General features: G+C 39.4%; 1 protein-coding gene across 9 annotated transcripts in view; it reads left to right on the top strand.

Annotated features, from left to right (window-relative positions):
• Positions 1 to 16,154, top strand: part of vav2 (vav 2 guanine nucleotide exchange factor) — a 197,300-nt gene extending 181,146 nt beyond the window's left edge. For 2 of the 9 annotated variants that reach the window (XM_040157773.1, XM_040157767.1), the window contains exons 14-29: positions 83 to 215; positions 611 to 625; positions 953 to 1,062; positions 1,308 to 1,409; positions 3,103 to 3,191; positions 3,940 to 3,953; positions 4,104 to 4,122; positions 4,983 to 5,110; positions 7,324 to 7,395; positions 7,582 to 7,643; positions 7,921 to 8,037; positions 8,594 to 8,681; positions 8,807 to 8,930; positions 11,462 to 11,545; positions 12,033 to 12,187; positions 13,866 to 16,154. In XM_040157773.1, coding sequence (XP_040013707.1) covers positions 83 to 215; positions 611 to 625; positions 953 to 1,062; positions 1,308 to 1,409; positions 3,103 to 3,191; positions 3,940 to 3,953; positions 4,104 to 4,122; positions 4,983 to 5,110; positions 7,324 to 7,395; positions 7,582 to 7,643; positions 7,921 to 8,037; positions 8,594 to 8,681; positions 8,807 to 8,930; positions 11,462 to 11,545; positions 12,033 to 12,187; positions 13,866 to 13,913 — 1,360 coding nt within the window. In that variant the 3' untranslated portion in view covers positions 13,914 to 16,154. Of the gene's footprint in view, positions 1 to 82; positions 216 to 610; positions 626 to 952; positions 1,063 to 1,307; positions 1,410 to 3,102; positions 3,192 to 3,939; positions 3,954 to 4,103; positions 4,123 to 4,982; positions 5,111 to 7,323; positions 7,396 to 7,581; positions 7,644 to 7,920; positions 8,038 to 8,593; positions 8,682 to 8,806; positions 8,931 to 11,458; positions 11,546 to 12,032; positions 12,188 to 13,865 lie in introns of all 9 variants that reach the window. The other 7 variants (XM_040157766.1, XM_040157765.1, XM_040157770.1 and 4 more) reach the window with 5 other exon arrangements.
• The last annotated feature ends 479 nt before the right edge of the window (positions 16,155 to 16,633 follow it).

The raw sequence follows: 16,633 nt of genomic DNA, 5'->3' as shown, positions 1-16,633 counted from the left end.
CCGAACTCTTCAGAAAAAAACATGTTCTTTGACATATTCGCACCACCCACTTATCAGTCAACGTGTGTGCGTGTGTCTCCAGGTATATATTCCTGTTTGATAAAGTGGTCATTGTCTGCAAGAGGAAAGGGTATAGCTACGAGCTCAAAGAGATTATTGAGCTGCAGTCATATAAAATGTCGGACGACCCCATGAACAACAGAGACATGAAAAAGGTAAGAAAATCATCCTTTCGGTTTAAAAAGACAAAGAGCAGAACAATTTCTCATGCAGTGAGATTTTCTAAAGGCAGGCTCGCTAATCCAGGTGTTGAAACATCCTGTGTAATCATTACAAATGTTGCCCTTGAGCTGAAGCAGCTTGTTGATGCTAATTTCAGATATGGAATTTATGGGTAATGCATTGATGTGTCAGATATGCATTGTGCTTGCCCATGCTTGAAAGATCATGTAAATGCAATGGAGGTCATTTAGGATTCATGAAATTGTACTGCAGTGCGTTGCGCTACCGGTCTAACATTGCTTTTTGTTTTGAATCTGCATGTGTCTCTCCATGTTTGTATGTGTAACTGGGTCTTTCTCTGGTGTCTTTCTTTTTGCATGCTTACCAGTCAAGTGGAAAAATGGTAAGCTCAAGTGACCCCTTTATTTAACTCATCTTGTCATAGTGGCGTATTTTTGGCAGTGGTGTTTTTGCCGTAATTGCACATGCACCCACCAGCTCCGTGACTGGCTCTCCAGCTTTTTGTCAAATGCATCGCAAAAGCATGTGGAGCATCGTTTAATTCTGAATTAAATGTTACCATAAATGCCTACAGACGACATACTCTATATGCTGTTTTTGCATATATTTATTTGAAAATGCTGGCATCACAAGTTTCTTTCCCTATCTCTGTCTGCCATTGCCATCCACACATTCTGCCATCTGTTTTTCACTCACTTTTTCTCCCCAGTGGTCTTACGGTTTCTACCTGATCCATCTGCAAGGGAAGCAGGGCTTCCAGTTCTTTTGTAAAACTGAGGAGACAAAGAGGAAGTGGATGGAGCAGTTTGAAATGGCCATGTGAGTATAATTACATGGTAGGCATGGCGACACGAATAAAATCTTCCATTAATAAATATATATAAGATTGTGAAATTTGAATGACGATACAGTAACTTACCTAAAATACCAGGAATGTCTGTTTTTGGCTATTTCAGTCAAGTAAACACAAGAAAAATCAAGCTATGTCATGCCAAACGAAATGTTACTTGTCAAATCAGTTTATTTAATTCAGAATTATTTATTCTTGTAATCCTTTCATCCAGGTCCAACATCAAGCCAGAGAGAGCCACAGCCAATCAGCATAACTTCCAGATGCACACGTTTGATAAGAACACCAACTGTCGAGCCTGCAAGATGCTCTTGAGGTAACGACTCTGCAACTCTGGTGCTGATGTGCATGACATCCTATGATGTATAATGGATGAAAAGTGACTGCACAAGAACTATCAAGTATACAGCAGTACTCAGTAGTAACTAGTAAATAGTAGTACATTTCTTTGTCAGTGGCTTTTTCACCATCTGCACACTCTTATGTGGACACAAGATATTTTGTACACGTTGACACACATTATGTAAAACTGATACAAAGATACTGCATCCATGTTTAATGCAGTGGTGGAAGAAACAGTCAGGTCATTCACTTAAATGAAACATAGCAATACCAGAATGTAAAAACACTCGATGAGAAGATGATACCACTCTCATGTCTGTACGCTAAATATGAAGATACAGCCAGCAGCTGTAGAGCCTAGCTTTGCATAAAGACTGGGAACAAGGGCAAACAGCTAGGCTTGCTCTATTCAACAGTAAGAAACCAGCTCACCTCTCAAGCTGCAAATTAAACAAACGAGGTGTAATGTGTAAATCACTGATCTTTAGAGGTGCCGGCAGGTGGGTTTTGTCAGTGGCATCAGTCTTCACATCTAACTCAGCAAGAAAGCAAATACATGTGCTTTCCAAAATGTCAAACTTTTTAGTACAGCACAGCTGCATTAACAGCAACAAATCAGCGTGTCAACGGCCTAAGTGCTTGTTATGCACTCAAAGTGTTATATTATCTTATTGTTACACTGTATATTATAGTGTCACGGAACTGTAGCTGGTCAAACTGACAACCATGTCATCTAGTTGAAAGCTCCCAAACAAGCAAGTAATTGGGCCTTGAGCAGAGATTGTATTAACAGCAGTTTCCCAGGTCAAGAGTGAACTGTAATAGAGTATTGTACATTGTAGTAGCATTTATGTTTTTCAAGAGCAAAAAAAATTGAAATGCCAAACTGAAGAGAAACTCAGCCACATTTGGTGAACAACAAAAAAACAGACTTAAATCACAGAAGGATGTTTTTCAACTCACAAAGCCCCTCATTGGTGTTAAAGCAATCTTTGGAAAATATTCTAGAAAGTGTGACTGAGGCTGACAGATGATATTTTTAAAGATTCCCCTTTCCAGCACTCTCACGCTGTGGCCTCGGGGACACAGCGTGAGAGTGCTGCCCAACTTCAGCAGGGATAACCCATGTCACTCAATCACCACTTTCACCTCTATTACAGTCGGCCGACTAAACTCCACACTGTGTATTGACCCACAAATTTCATGGCTTGACTGACCTAAATTCAGCGAGCCAGTGGAGGCAGGGACCAGCGTTCTCACTCCCTGATGCTAATTACGGCTCCAGCACCGGTGGATCTCATCGTGATTTATGGCACCTACTATTGAACATGGCAGTGTGTGTGATGCATGCATTGTTACAGTATCTGTAAAAAATACAGTTCTGCAGTACAGGGTCTTAAATAGAGTTGATCTTGTGATTTTAAAGGATCACAGAATGGAAATGATGGAGAATGTGTAACCACAATCACAGAATCATATCAAGTAGCAGCAGGTCCCCTTGTGGGTTGTACTTACAAGAACTTAATTCGTGTCTGAGACATTTCCTGTTTGCGTTACTGTGTGTGTGTGTGTGTGTGTGTGTGTGTGTGTGTGTGTGTGTGTGTGTGTGTGTGTGTGTGTTTCTGTGTTTCTGTGTTTCTGTGTTTCTGTGTGTGTGTGTCCTGAAGGGGCATCTTCTATCAGGGCTACTACTGCTCTCGCTGTGGAACAGGAGCACACAAAGAGTGTCTGGAAGTCATCACCATCTGTAAAATCAGTAGGTGTTTCCTTTATCTTCCAGTAGATTATAAGACTCATTTTAACGTTTTGAGGGCTTGTATTGTGCAATGTTTAGATTAAAATTGTTCATCGTTGTTGTGTGAAATACATCATTCATGTGTCTGACATTGTGAGATTGGGGTACATGTAAATTTTTTTTGCTTTTTTTTGACCAAATTAATAATAAGAGCTTCAATTTCATTCTGCCCACAATTATTAACCTGCTGCTAACCATGTTTTGCTCGTAAGCCACTTTATCTTTAGCTACTTTAGAAAAAGAGGGGGATGGGTTCTGAAGATTTCCTCTGGGGTGGTGGGACTACTTCATTGTGTCAGTGGGTTTGTTACCAAAGAGGAAACCGCAGCGTACCTGAGGGTCATTCCATACATTGCAGCCTTTTCAACAGATAGAGCACCAGTTGTTTACACCAGCTGTCCCTAATCTTTTTGGCTCATAACCCTTTAAAATGAAGCAGTGTCTACTTGTGGCGCATCATGATCAGATCATACAATTAGTGATGTGACTAAAACAGTGGAAAGAGGTAAAGTGATCCAGATATTCACAAGACCAAAAAAGTCTGTTGTTGAAAAAATGGGACACACATTGAAACACATTATAAGAAATATTATTGTCAAATGTTGCTTTTAGCTCTTTTAGCTCATCCCTAATCAGTAATGGTAGCCGGCTCTGGTGTGAATTGTGAATCCTCTCTAACAGTGTCACTATCTTTTGGATTTTGTTACAGATCCCCATGACTTGGTGAGTACATCCTCCATTAGTCAACCTCTAATTGCTCTTTCCCTCGCAGAGTCTTTGTCTGTGTAATTACAGGATACAAGTAAGATTTGTGTTAGGTAACTGTTTTGGTAACTTGATGACCATGTATTTGTTTCCTTTATTTCGTTGTAGGAACCAGGAGTGTCATCAGGTAAGAGCACTTCCTGCCATCTAACACTCAGCTGAAGGTGGATATTCTGTCAGCTTTCATGTGACAAGTTGTGTTTTACCGTAGGCTGCTATTGAACACCAAAGCTCTCTACTGCCATCTAGTGGATAGAGCTACTGCATATGAACCACATCAACATTATAAGCCATATAAAGTATGTGGCAAAGCAAATATATACAGATACTATATACTTAAAATATTATTTGAAGACTTGAAGACCTTTTGACTTAAGAAGGATAAAAGAATCGGTCTGCTGTAGCTTGAATTCATCAATGCACAGTGCTCAGTCTGGAGAGCACGAGATGAAGTTTAAGATTACAGTTATAGTTGCTCTTGGTAAGATTTTCTTTGTCATTTCTGGCCTTTTCTGGACAAAGAAAGGGATACCAGGCGATAAAGATCTTGGACCAGATTTGGACCCAGGATGTTATGGTAATATTGTGGGCAAGACGTTTTATGCAGAAACAGTCCTGCCTTATGAGCTGAAATCATAAAGTTTCCAAAGAGGGAAATCCAAACTACAGTGAGCAAGAGTCTGTCCAGAGAAACTAAGACTTAGCATTCGATCTTAGCCTCTTTTCTCCCTTGATATAATCTAGTACAAAGCATCACAAACTGGCCAAGTTAGACACACTGACAAAGATCACATGGTTCTTGGTATTGAAGTTCTGATTTTCAAACAGTAATCTCTCTTCACTTGTAAATATGCAAGTTTATAGAAAAGTTTTGTTTTTTTTAGGCTGACATACAGAAAAAAAAGTCCTTCTTTTAATCTTGTCATCAACAGTTCCTCCCACTTACTCTATTCAAATATCACTTTAAATCCTTGGTGGTGCTTCCAGGTCCCAAGATGGTGGCAGTGAGGAACTACCACGGCACACCAGCACCTCCGGGGAAGACGCCGCTCTGCTTTCAAACAGGGGATTTTATCGAGCTCCTGAAGGGGGATCCGGACACCACGTGGTGGGAGGTATAGCCCTCAGTCACTTCTATCTGAGACCATATGGACATGTAAATTAGGAATATCCTTATTTAGACAGTTGATGTTTGCTCTGTACTCCAGTACATTGATTACTTGACTATGTGATTAAAGTGCTGGTAACAAAGTTGGCCTACCAGTCTAAAGCTCACTAATTAACAGGTCATATCTGAAAAGTGAAATAGTCTGGCTCCTAACCCCACGTTAAACAACAAATTGTTGCTAGGGTTTTTGTAGGGATTAAATACATGAGATATAACGTGTTAATTACTGAGCTAGAGAGGTGCTGACAAATGGATATTTTTTTACCTTTAAGAAGAGCCTAACTAGCTGTCTCCCCCTGTTTCCATTCTTTATGCTAAGCTAAGATAACTCCCTGCATCTTATATTTAGTATACGGACATGAGGTTGGTATCTATCTTCTTATCTTACTGTCGGCACAGCTGTTGAACTAAATTATTCCCTTAATCCAGTGCACTCTAGAACATAGCCAAAACTGCACTAAAAATAATGGATCATCACCCAGGGTCTGTAAGTCAACAGGTGCTTTTCAAGATGATTTCAACTTATACAATTAAACCACATCAGGCTTTTACCTGATGTAGACACAAGTTGACATCAGATAACGTGAACATCTTCCTTTTTAAAAAAAAAAAAAAGAAGAAGAAGAATGCGTATGCATTGCATGGTAAAGCTATGGTCTGGATCATGCATACTTATAGGAGACAGAAGGAGGCGGGAAAAGTTTCTACATCAAGTAGTGGAGGAAATGTATGGAGTTACCATGTATGGTACCATCTATCCATGAATTTGAGCTACAAATGTGATCTTTTACCAGTTAAACTCTATCATACAAAAAATCAAGTAGCGTTAGGCCCGCATCAAATCTTCCATTCACACATGACAGTAAAATATGAGTGTCAGTGTGAAACTGACATTACTGAACCATTGATTATCTCAATTATGCTGAACATCCTCATTCATTGTGATAAACACCTTCATTCTGAGGAACATAAATTTGCAGGAATGTTCTGAATTTGAGTTTTTTAGTTCAACTTGAAATGATTAGCCTCTTAAGAAGTGCAGGACACAGATAAACATTGTTTGATTTTTAGACAGGAAACATGGAGATATAAGATGTAACCAACGTCCCCAGCGAGATTCGAACCAGGGATATTACAGTTACGTGCTATGAATGTTAGACTGCCAGACCATCTAACAGGAAGATGATTAGTTATCCTACTGTAGAACTTGAGTCAAATTCCTTGTTACTGTATTTGCCAGCATGTTTGGGTAGTAAACTTTTGGAACTTCTGATTCTGAAATTGAATCAAAAAAAACAAAAACAAACAAATAAACACCAGCGCACTGTCACGCTTACCGTACTCGGAATCTGAATCCCTGACTCACGTACACTAACAGCTTGACTGAGGGCATCTTAGTCGTTAACCCAAACTCAGCTCTTAAGTTATCCCTCTACAGCATGACGGGTTAATCCCTCCATGCACTGTCAAAGAGTGTGTTTAGCTTAAAATCGATGGCTTCAGGTAGCGGACAGTGAAGGCGTTTCTGTAAAGTTATCCTTCGACAGGTGAACATGACAGATGCGTTCACTTCATTGTAGGTGCAACACCTAGCATTTTTTTGTAATTTGATGTATCATGTATGCCATGTGTATGCGTTAGGGCCGGTATATGATTATATGATTTTTCAGTTTTTTTTTTAACTTGCAAAAGTTCTTTGTAGTAAAATAAGACAGTCCAGATTAAATACTGGTGCATTCTGTTACCACAGTGTTGTCTGATACTACCACTAGTGGGTGGCAAAGTTGCAAATTTTCTAATTATATACATTAAACTGTACACATGCTATACACTGTATATGACTTATTTATATAAACTGCTGTTTTACAATATTATTTTTGCAATAAATGTATGGGCTTACTTCTGTTTTAGTTCTTCCTGTGTATGTACCTGTGATTAAGTTTCTCAACTGAACTTTTTTTCTTTTAAATGTGGTGACCACTTATTACTGCACTGTAACTACACTGAAGCTTTACATTTACTTCCAATACTTAAATTGATATCAAAATTTAGTTTACTTTTCAGCGTGTTTTTCTTGTAATGCATTTGTTTCCCTTGTGTAAAACATTTTGAATTCTTTCAGTGCCATACAAATAAACCTTCCCTGCCTTTATCTTCCAGGGAAAGCTGATACAGACACAAAAGAATGGTTTCTTCCCCAGTTCATGTGTAAAGCCTTGTTTGGACCCAAAGGTGAGTTCCCTGTATACATGTACAGTAGATAGCGAATCATTACTGTATGTGTGAGTTCTGAGGGCTTACCAGATCCCTGCTTTTTCTCTTTAGTGTACACTTAACAACCTTTGAGGGACATAAAAAGAAAATATCTACCTCTGTACCATAGTTCTTTTAATGTGCGGCGTCTGTTATTTGTTACAGCCATTCCAGTCATTATCTAGCCGGCAGTCCTCAAGGGAAGCCGACTACTATGGATATCCTTGGTAAGATCCTTAACTTCAGAAGGTTGTGGACTTAAGAGTATTTCATCCTCATATCGTTAAGGCCCTGTATATTATATACTTCCATTACCCCAAGGTCACTATTCTATAATTAGTTAAGATCTGTTAATGTTATCTTCATGCAGTAGTTCAAATTTAAGGCAAACTGACCCCAAACACAACCGTTTGATGTCAAGGATTTGTAAAGCCTGTACCGTGTCATTTGATTATATAACTTTGTATTTGGAGGTCACTACATTTATTCTCTACTCTTCTGTAGGTTTGCAGGGAACATGGAGCGTCAGCAGGCTGACAACCTCTTAAAATCCCACAGCAGTGGGACTTACCTTATCAGAGAGAGGACAGCCGAGGCAGAGAGGTTCGCCATCAGCATCAAGTAAGTGTTTCACATCTTGCAGGAGAAGGAACTCTCAAGGGAAGGTTTTTATCCATATCTCATGGGAAATAAAACTTCTCAAAGGGTGCCCCAGTCAGCTTTTTCAGTGCATCTTATAGCTCCGGCTAATTACCACACAGTAATTGCTGTGTTTTAATCCTGTTTTTTGTTTGCATTCCCTCTGAGAGAATGTATCCAAAAGGGAAATCTTTTATGAGTTCTTACTGGAGCTGTTTCATAGTGATGTATTGGAAGAGGAAGTGCTTTTGCACGTGTCTTCAAGTTTTGGAGACAGGTACAAAGGGGCTGTAGAGACCAATATTTACATGAAGAAGTAAACAAGTCCATAGTCAAACATAACTTGTCAAAATTACTTCATTTTGGTTTATTAGTCCTTCAGCTATACAACAAAATATTTGATATAGACAATTTTGAGCAGCTGAACACATTACCCCAAGGGGACATGAGAGTAAGAAAGATTTAATCTTTAACAATCAAAAACTGTTTTCCTCTTTTTTTGATTTCTCTGTAGTTACTGTGTTGTTTGATCTGACAGATTCAATGATGAAGTAAAACACATCAAAGTAATTGAAAAAGACAGCTGGATTCACATCACTGAGGCCAAGAAGTTTGAGAGTCTTTTGGTAAGTCATATTAACTAGTGCCCATTCAAAAATACCAGCAGAACCTGGTTTTTCAGTGTGAAAAGAGGAAAAAAGGAAACAAATATTTGCATTTTTTAATCCTTCTGTACTGTTCAATATTACAGGAGCTGGTGGAGTACTATCAGTCCCATTCACTGAAAGAAAGCTTCAAGTTGTTAGATACCACACTGCGATACCCCTACAAGTCGAGAGAACGCTCGCTAACACGGGCCAGCACACGGTCACCAGGTAAGCCTTACAAATGATGCTCTCTCCAACTTTCACCTTGTGCACTATGTTTTATATTCCTACTTTGTCACAGACAAAGTAGGAATATAAAGACTTGTCATCTGGTATCAAGTATCAGCTAATACCAACACACAGCCTGACCATATTTAATACGGTACTACACAATCTGCTAGTCACTCAAAGATAAAAAAAATCATTTTTTGCAATAATGACCAACCAGGTAAAGTCAGCTGCCATTGACAGCCAATAAACTTGTTGGCAGAGAAAAATTGGCCATGGCCGAACATTTGATAAAAGCTGATATGAAGCGACCATAACACTTGTCTGTCTGGTTATGGTTAAGAGTCAAGGGCATTGAGGGAAAATGGTGAACGAAGGTTAAGACAGCTTTAGAGAGAACAGACACTAGATTTAATTTATTTTGTGTAGAATCTTTAGCCCAAATTGGCAACACTCTCGACCCTTACATCCAGTTTGGCAAGTAGTTGGTCCTCAAGGCCGTGTCCCAGTGTTGTCTCTTTGGGCTGAAACCACCTGGGCCCCTTGGATATAGGCCCGGCCACCAGATGCTTCGAGCCCCCCTCTTCGGCCTGGCTCCAGTAGAAAGCCCCAGTCTTCCTGTCTTGCTTGGTAGCTTTTTCCCAAAGTTGCCCCCGAAGGATTCTGGAACCGCTCTTTATTTACCGATCAATCTAGGTTCAAACCCTAAACCATCAACTATGGGTAATGACTTCAAGAAATTATTTTCTTTTGCAACGTAGCTCATTCTCAAAGAGAAAAGAGCTCTGAGTATATCTTCCTCTGCACTGAAAGGAGTCAGTTGCAAGGAGTGGTTTGGGCATCTGATTTAGATGCCTCACATCAAGGTGGGAGGAGACCGCCGGTCAGGCCCACAGCATGCTGGAAGGATTGCAAATACATCCTGACCTGGGAACGCCTCGGACTCCCCCCAGGAAGAACTGGAGGCCATGGCCAGGGAGAGGGACATAAGGGCTCCCTTGCTCAACCTGCTGCCACGGTAACCCGGACCCTGATAAGCCGCAGGAAACGGATGGATGGATGTTTGGCTCAGGGACTGACAGGACATTGTATGTCAACTTATAAATCTGCATACTTCTATGAATGATTGTTACAGTAATAATTTCACTCTGAAGAGATGCTATAATGTACAGATCCAGTTTACAAATTTAATCACTTGCCATCTTGGCTGTGGATAGTGCAAGGGAGCATAAAATAAATGAGACAGACTGCCTCCTGCTCTCCCTAGCTTCACTGGTGCTGTTCCTTCCTAGGCCTGTCACTCTCCTTACTCCCACAAAAAAGAATGGAGGGAGGCCAGAGGGGAAAGGGCCAGAAAAGGAGACAACAGTGTGAAATTGATAAAGAGAGAAAGACAAAGAGGAAGAGTTCGTCAGCTAACTCAGAGTCCTGTAGACTGGCTGTCTGAATTGGCTGCCCTCTCTGCCAATTAGACGGTATGAATACTGGCTAAGGCCTTGCATTGGCTTCTGTCCTATATTGGTCTGGCTTCGTCTGCTCTGCAGGAAGACCCAACTGGCCAGTACAGCAAGAATGTTTCCCTCCTGTTTTGGTTAATTTTGTAAATGAACAGAAACAATGTGCTCTCGCTCTTTCTCTCTCTCTGTTCGTAAGCACACATTTTTGGTATTTTGGAAGTTGCAGGGACGTCACACCCTGCAGGTGTGCATGGAAACAGTGGTGGGATTGGGAGGAATCTATAGGGAGCATCTATGAACATATCGTTTTGTATAAGCGGGTTTGTTTAGCAGCTGCTAACAGCAATGGCCAATCACTTCTGCTTCTCTCTTTCCCTTTAAAAGTAAAGCTTTCTGCACCATGGTGTACTCATAGTTTGACAATGGACTGAACAAACACATTGTATGGGAAGCTGTACAGAGTTGTGAAAATGTACAGCTGCAGAACACATATCATCATAGTCATATCACTTTTTTAATTTAATGTCTCACACATTAAAAGTTGGGTGCAGAGAATGTTGCACGATTTTGTTACACACCATAGCCACATTATAAAATAACAATGTTGCACAATAAATACAAAAAGTATAACTTAAAGTGTGTTCTCGTGGGTTGCTTTTACTTTATTTTCCGTAAATGATTACTAGGGTTCCATTCAGTATAGTCAGACTGTATTCACATGCAACCATAAAGTCACTACTGCCAAACTGGAAACAAAACCGTCTCTAACCCTTTACATCAGTGCATAAACTGACAAATCCCATAACGATCCTGTTTACAAACCACAAATAAGTGTATATATTTTTTAAAACAAATTGTTGTTTTCAGCAACACAGTTAAACTGTAACACCAACATCGTCAAGATAAAGATAATGAGAAGAGAACGTACTCTTATGTGGCAGAGAGAACTTACACGATCAAGGCCTTCTCCTTTTTAAAATCTCTGCTTCTCTGGCTCCGGCTCTGCATGCATGCACATCAAACATTTTCCAGCTATATTTCCTCCTCTGTCTGTTTCTCTCTTCCTCTCAGCAGCCACCTGCGCCTCCTACAACTTCTCCTTCCTCAGTCCACAAGGCCTCAACTTCTCTTCTCAGAGCTCAGCTCCCTTTTGGTCAGGTACTCTTTTTCTGTCTTTTCTCGCTCCTGTTGTCTTCCCACATTTCATTGCCTGTAATTTAATAAGCCTCGGTGCTTTCGACTTCATTAATAGTTCTCTGTGGTGCTGTTTTCATTAACAAGAACATTTCAGTTTTTCCCAGAGTGACATCCCCTCATTGAATCAAGAGAAGAAAACCTATTTCCTCTCCCTTGATGAAACAACTTGTTCTTTCTCATCACGCTCATTTGTGACTATATTGTGTCATGCTGAACACTGAACTAACCATCTTCCCTGTGTTCATTCTTCTGAACTAATTACTACCAATATGCCCATTATGACCATACCCCTCTCACCCATGTCCCTCATTTTGCCTCCCCCTGATCTATCTCTTATACCAGTGATTAATAACTTTACTTACTAACTTTATTTACAAAATTGTGGTATAATACACTGTTAAATTTTTAAGCTCTGATTGGATTGAGATCCCATTATTTCCATTTTCAGTGTTTACTCCTCGGGTGGTCAGTACAGCAGTGGCCAGGTATAACTTTGCAGCCCGAGACATGAGGGAGCTGTCACTGCGAGAAGGAGACATTGTCAAAATCTACAGCAAGATTGGTGGAGACCAGGGCTGGTGGAAAGGAGAGGCCAACGGGCGAGTGAGTAAACCATGAAAGTGTTCATTTATTGATTGCAAAACTTATCAGGGCCCGGACTTAAAAGCCCACGTAGAAAGAGAGCATTTTGGGTGCTGTAATCTTTGTAGATTAGTATCGTTCGCCATTTGATTAAAAGGGATTACACTGCTAGCTTCATTAAGTTAGGGATGTGCATAAGATGAAACCAAGTATTTACGAACTCTACCTCAAAAGCACTGATATGGGCTTTCTGGGTACTGGAGTGAATTGAATTTAAAAATTTAACTGTTGATATTAAAAGCAGAAAAATGTAAAAGCCTGGCTGCTGGGAAATGTGCCAGTTTAATGGGCTGGCAGTAAAAGTGGATGTGATTTCAGCTTTTTATTCTAGGAATGTTCCTCATTAGCTTGCATATTTCATGGTGTTAATGCGTAGCTGTGCAGCAAGACAGAGTGCATCCACTCAAGTCTTGTACTGGTGCTCAGCGAAACCGGGCTGTACTCTGTTGTGCAGTCTAGCGTTTAGGTACTGTGGCTATGCACCAGCTAACTAAATGTAAGTCAGGTAGATCCCATCTACACCTGGTATTAACATCTGGATGTGGATATTTGATCATGGATATCAGCAAACATGTACAGTAAATTGAGGCGGAACACATAGTAATCAGAATGCTATCAAATCGGCCTGACCACGTCTTGTGGTCTGTCCTTACCCAAATGTAACTGCACTATGTATAGTTTGCTCATCTCACCCCACAGGTTGAAGGTCACCTACTTCTGCCTCTTCCTGCCATCTCAAACAGCCCATCATCTTCGTATTGAGATCCAATGACAATGCAGAATCGAGATTAAAAAAATGTGATTAACATCAGGTGTAAATGTAAAGCCCCTTGATCAGGCATAATCATCCAGATAACAAATCCAGATACAGATAACAGCAGGTGTAAATTTTTAGTATTTCCAAGTTTATGGGCTTTTTTTTTTTACATTTTTCTCTGGTTACTTCAGCATCTAGTTCACTGATAATGCAGTGATAGCACATTTTCTCTATAGATTTGATCTGTGACGTGTCAAAACTTGGGTAGCACCTGTATCATGATTCCAGAGTTATCTCTATAAGGTCACATACTATATATTGGAGACACAATCAATGGTTAGCTGAGCAGGTATTAAACAACATGTAGGCTCAAAGGAGTGCATTATTTTTCATAGCTGCATGCATCAGAGTGCTTTATCTCACTTTACTTGCCAGTGATAAAAATATAAGTATTTGATTATTTATGATTTAGGGCAAAATGCTATTTAAATACAGCCTTTGTGTTGGTACTACCTCTGTTAGCTTAGTACTGACTTTACTACTCCAACAAATAGGAGAAGTTGTTGCCTAGCAACAGCTGAAGTAGTATTTGAAGTAGCCCTCTAGTATTTTTTAGAATCGGGACAAGGCTGCTAAATCTAAGTTGTCTGAAAATAATGCACTCCTTTCAGCCAGGTAGAGCAAAGTATTATGACTGGCCTTAGTCTAATGCATTCATGCTGCACATATGATAGATTCATTTTAGTGTTAACAATTATCTTACTGCATATACAGCTAAATGGGAGGTAAAAAGGCATCTGAATGAACTCAATTAACATCTGTTGTTTATATTTCCTAATATAAGGGAGTGTATGACTCTGATAATCAATGTTTATGTTTTAGATTGGATGGTTTCCGTCCACTTACGTGGATGAAGAGGGAGTGCAGTAAGGCTTGGATGTCTGCTGGCCTGGCTCCCTTTAAATCAGGAACCATCTTCTATCTACTGTTCTCAGAGAAAATTACTCACCCTCTCCAGGAAAATAACACAAGGGAAAAAAAGAACTTTTTTGTTGTTGTTTTTGCTGGATACTCATTTTTCAGCGGGCATTTCTACCCCGTTTCTCTATCTTCAATTATGCATCAGCTTTGCTTTTGTTTTGTTTTGTTTTGTTTTTTTTGTTTTTTGTTTTTTGTTTTCGGGATGTCCTGTTTAATTTGTGTACAGGAAAGAAGAAAAAACTGGCTTGCTGTTTGTCAGCCTCTGTCTGCATTGCAGAGGTTTTACTGAACTGAAGACACGGCAGAAACTGACTATGGATAGCTTTACTTTGAAAAAGGCCCCCCTTTGTTGCAGGTCTATGTGAGGTGAAATAATTGTACAGTATAGATAATTTATTGAATAGAGATTATTATCATTACTAATGATTATTGTGGGGAAGTTGATTTTAGCAACAGCAAAGAATCAGATGGAAAAAAACTAAAATAAGAAAAAGAAAAAAAGACTGATGCTCTGTTTTCATGTTAAAGAGATTTTGCCTTAGTTGTCATGGTGATGCCTTGTGGGCTGACACCAGTGGAGGGAATCGACTTTGTTGAGTGGTTTTACTTCTCCATGTGTGCATGTGCCCATATGCGGCACACACAAAAACACACACACAGACCAATGTACAGTACGGTGCCTTTGAAGAACGGTCGTTGCTAACTGAACCTCAACATCAGCCAGTAAAGAACATTGCCATCCCCAAAAAGACAGCTCGTCCACATCCAGAGGACTTTACTAAAAGAGGGGAGAGGCACTAATACAGCATACTGGGGACGGCTCGCCTTCTGAGCCTTTGAACACAAGATGGCAAAGCATTTAAACCATCCTCACTGGAGACTGGATGGACTCACAGAGACAGCTGGAGGGTTTTTATAGCCATCAACAATCATATACACAGTTCACACCAGTCTTGGCGTCAGGAGTTGGTAGATGGTTGCAATCGGCTGGATGCGAAAGGGAAACATCAAGACAGTCCACTCGACAACCACTTCACACTTTTAAATCTTAGTGTTCATTGTTCTATTATTTGATATTTTTTTGCACACAATCAAGATTATTATTATTGTTTTTAGTTTTGAGAACTGGACCAACAGTTTTTTTTTTTTAATTATTTGAAGCCAAATTCAGCCATGTTTTAATGTCTGCATGGACTTTGATTGATTGCTATGATTTTTGTACCTTGCCTTATTTTTACAGATGATCAGGTGATGGGTTTTTTTTTTCCTCAATATTAATCATTTTACATGTGTGAAAACTATTTTGGTGCTGTGCAGACTGGTGAAAATTAAACAGTGTCAGAAGAGTTTTAATCTGAAGGAAAACTTTGTGTGCTAATTACCATAAATCCACGGAAGGAGCCCTTAATCACTTTGTGATTTTCTGGGGGTGCAGTGCTCAGTGTTTCCATTTACTTCCAGTAAGTAAGCCATTCAGACAGCAGAGAGTTGGCATACAGCTTTCATCGGTTTTTCTACTGAGAGCATAAATTTACCAGACTTTGCAATCTGATATATAGATATTCAGATTTTTACTGATCCTCTCAGCCCAGCTTTCTTTAAAAGTTTATTTCAAACTAATTTTACATTTCATTTAATATCCAATAAGTCGACTAACTCTGTTTATATGACCATCATATCTTCCACCTACACATTTCAATATTGATATATTGTCTCATCATGATGTAAATTAGACAATTTCCCAGCACACAAAACGGAATAAAAAATAGGAAATGCTTTACAAAAAATCTGAATTTATTTACAGTAGCTGTTTTTATAAAATGGAAAATGTCAGCTTGCTGCTAATGGGTTGAAAAACAAAGCATCAAAGCATTCAGCTAACCCACTGAGAAGTATAGTGCAAACACTGAGCACATCAGCTCTGGCTGGTTCACAAAGACGTATGGAGCAGAAGTTGCTGATATGTTTAGTTTCTAAACTTTTGACTGTCTGTGATGTGTGTTGTTGCAAAGGCAGACCGCCCTGAAAAACACAAAGTCCTACTAGAATTAGGGGGGGATCTAGTCGCTGTTTATGTAGTGGACAAAAACCCATTGCATGTGGCTATTGATATGTCAACTCCTGTCAGTACATCCTCGAAAAAATAAGTACTTAATTGTGAACATTTTCTTGAAAAGTTGAGTATTTCCAAATGAGGTCTATAATGAAATAAATATTTCTCTTGTTTTAAAATTGAGACTGAGTCATTTTCAATTGTGAATGTTTCATTGCAAATGATAAAAACACCCAAACTATCATCTAAACATTTCAGAATACAGTTAATATCGGTTTGCAGTTAAACATGAAAATAAGAACTTGGTCTTTACCATGATTTTTTAAATTGATACATTTTGAAGATAAGCTGCCCTACAGACAGTGACATTTACCTACATGTAGCATGAAGTAATGATAATGGCTACATTATCTATCAATAAAAGAAAAAAAACTTCATACAGTATGTGACTAAGATAGTCTTAAAGAAATGAACATGAACAGTGCTATCATAAAATCACACTGCACAGCTTTGAGTTCAGTTAATTAAACTCTGTGCAAGACTGTTGCTGCTCCACATTTTCAATTTCACGTTTCCAAACTGTCTTGAATCTTCTACTTAAACACTACACTGGGAG

This window comes from Xiphias gladius, chromosome 20, assembly GCF_016859285.1.
Source record: "Xiphias gladius isolate SHS-SW01 ecotype Sanya breed wild chromosome 20, ASM1685928v1, whole genome shotgun sequence".
Classification (NCBI taxonomy): domain Eukaryota; kingdom Metazoa; phylum Chordata; class Actinopteri; order Istiophoriformes; family Xiphiidae; genus Xiphias; species Xiphias gladius.
Note: the sequence above shows the minus strand (reverse complement) of the source record. Positions and strands in the feature narration are given on the sequence as shown.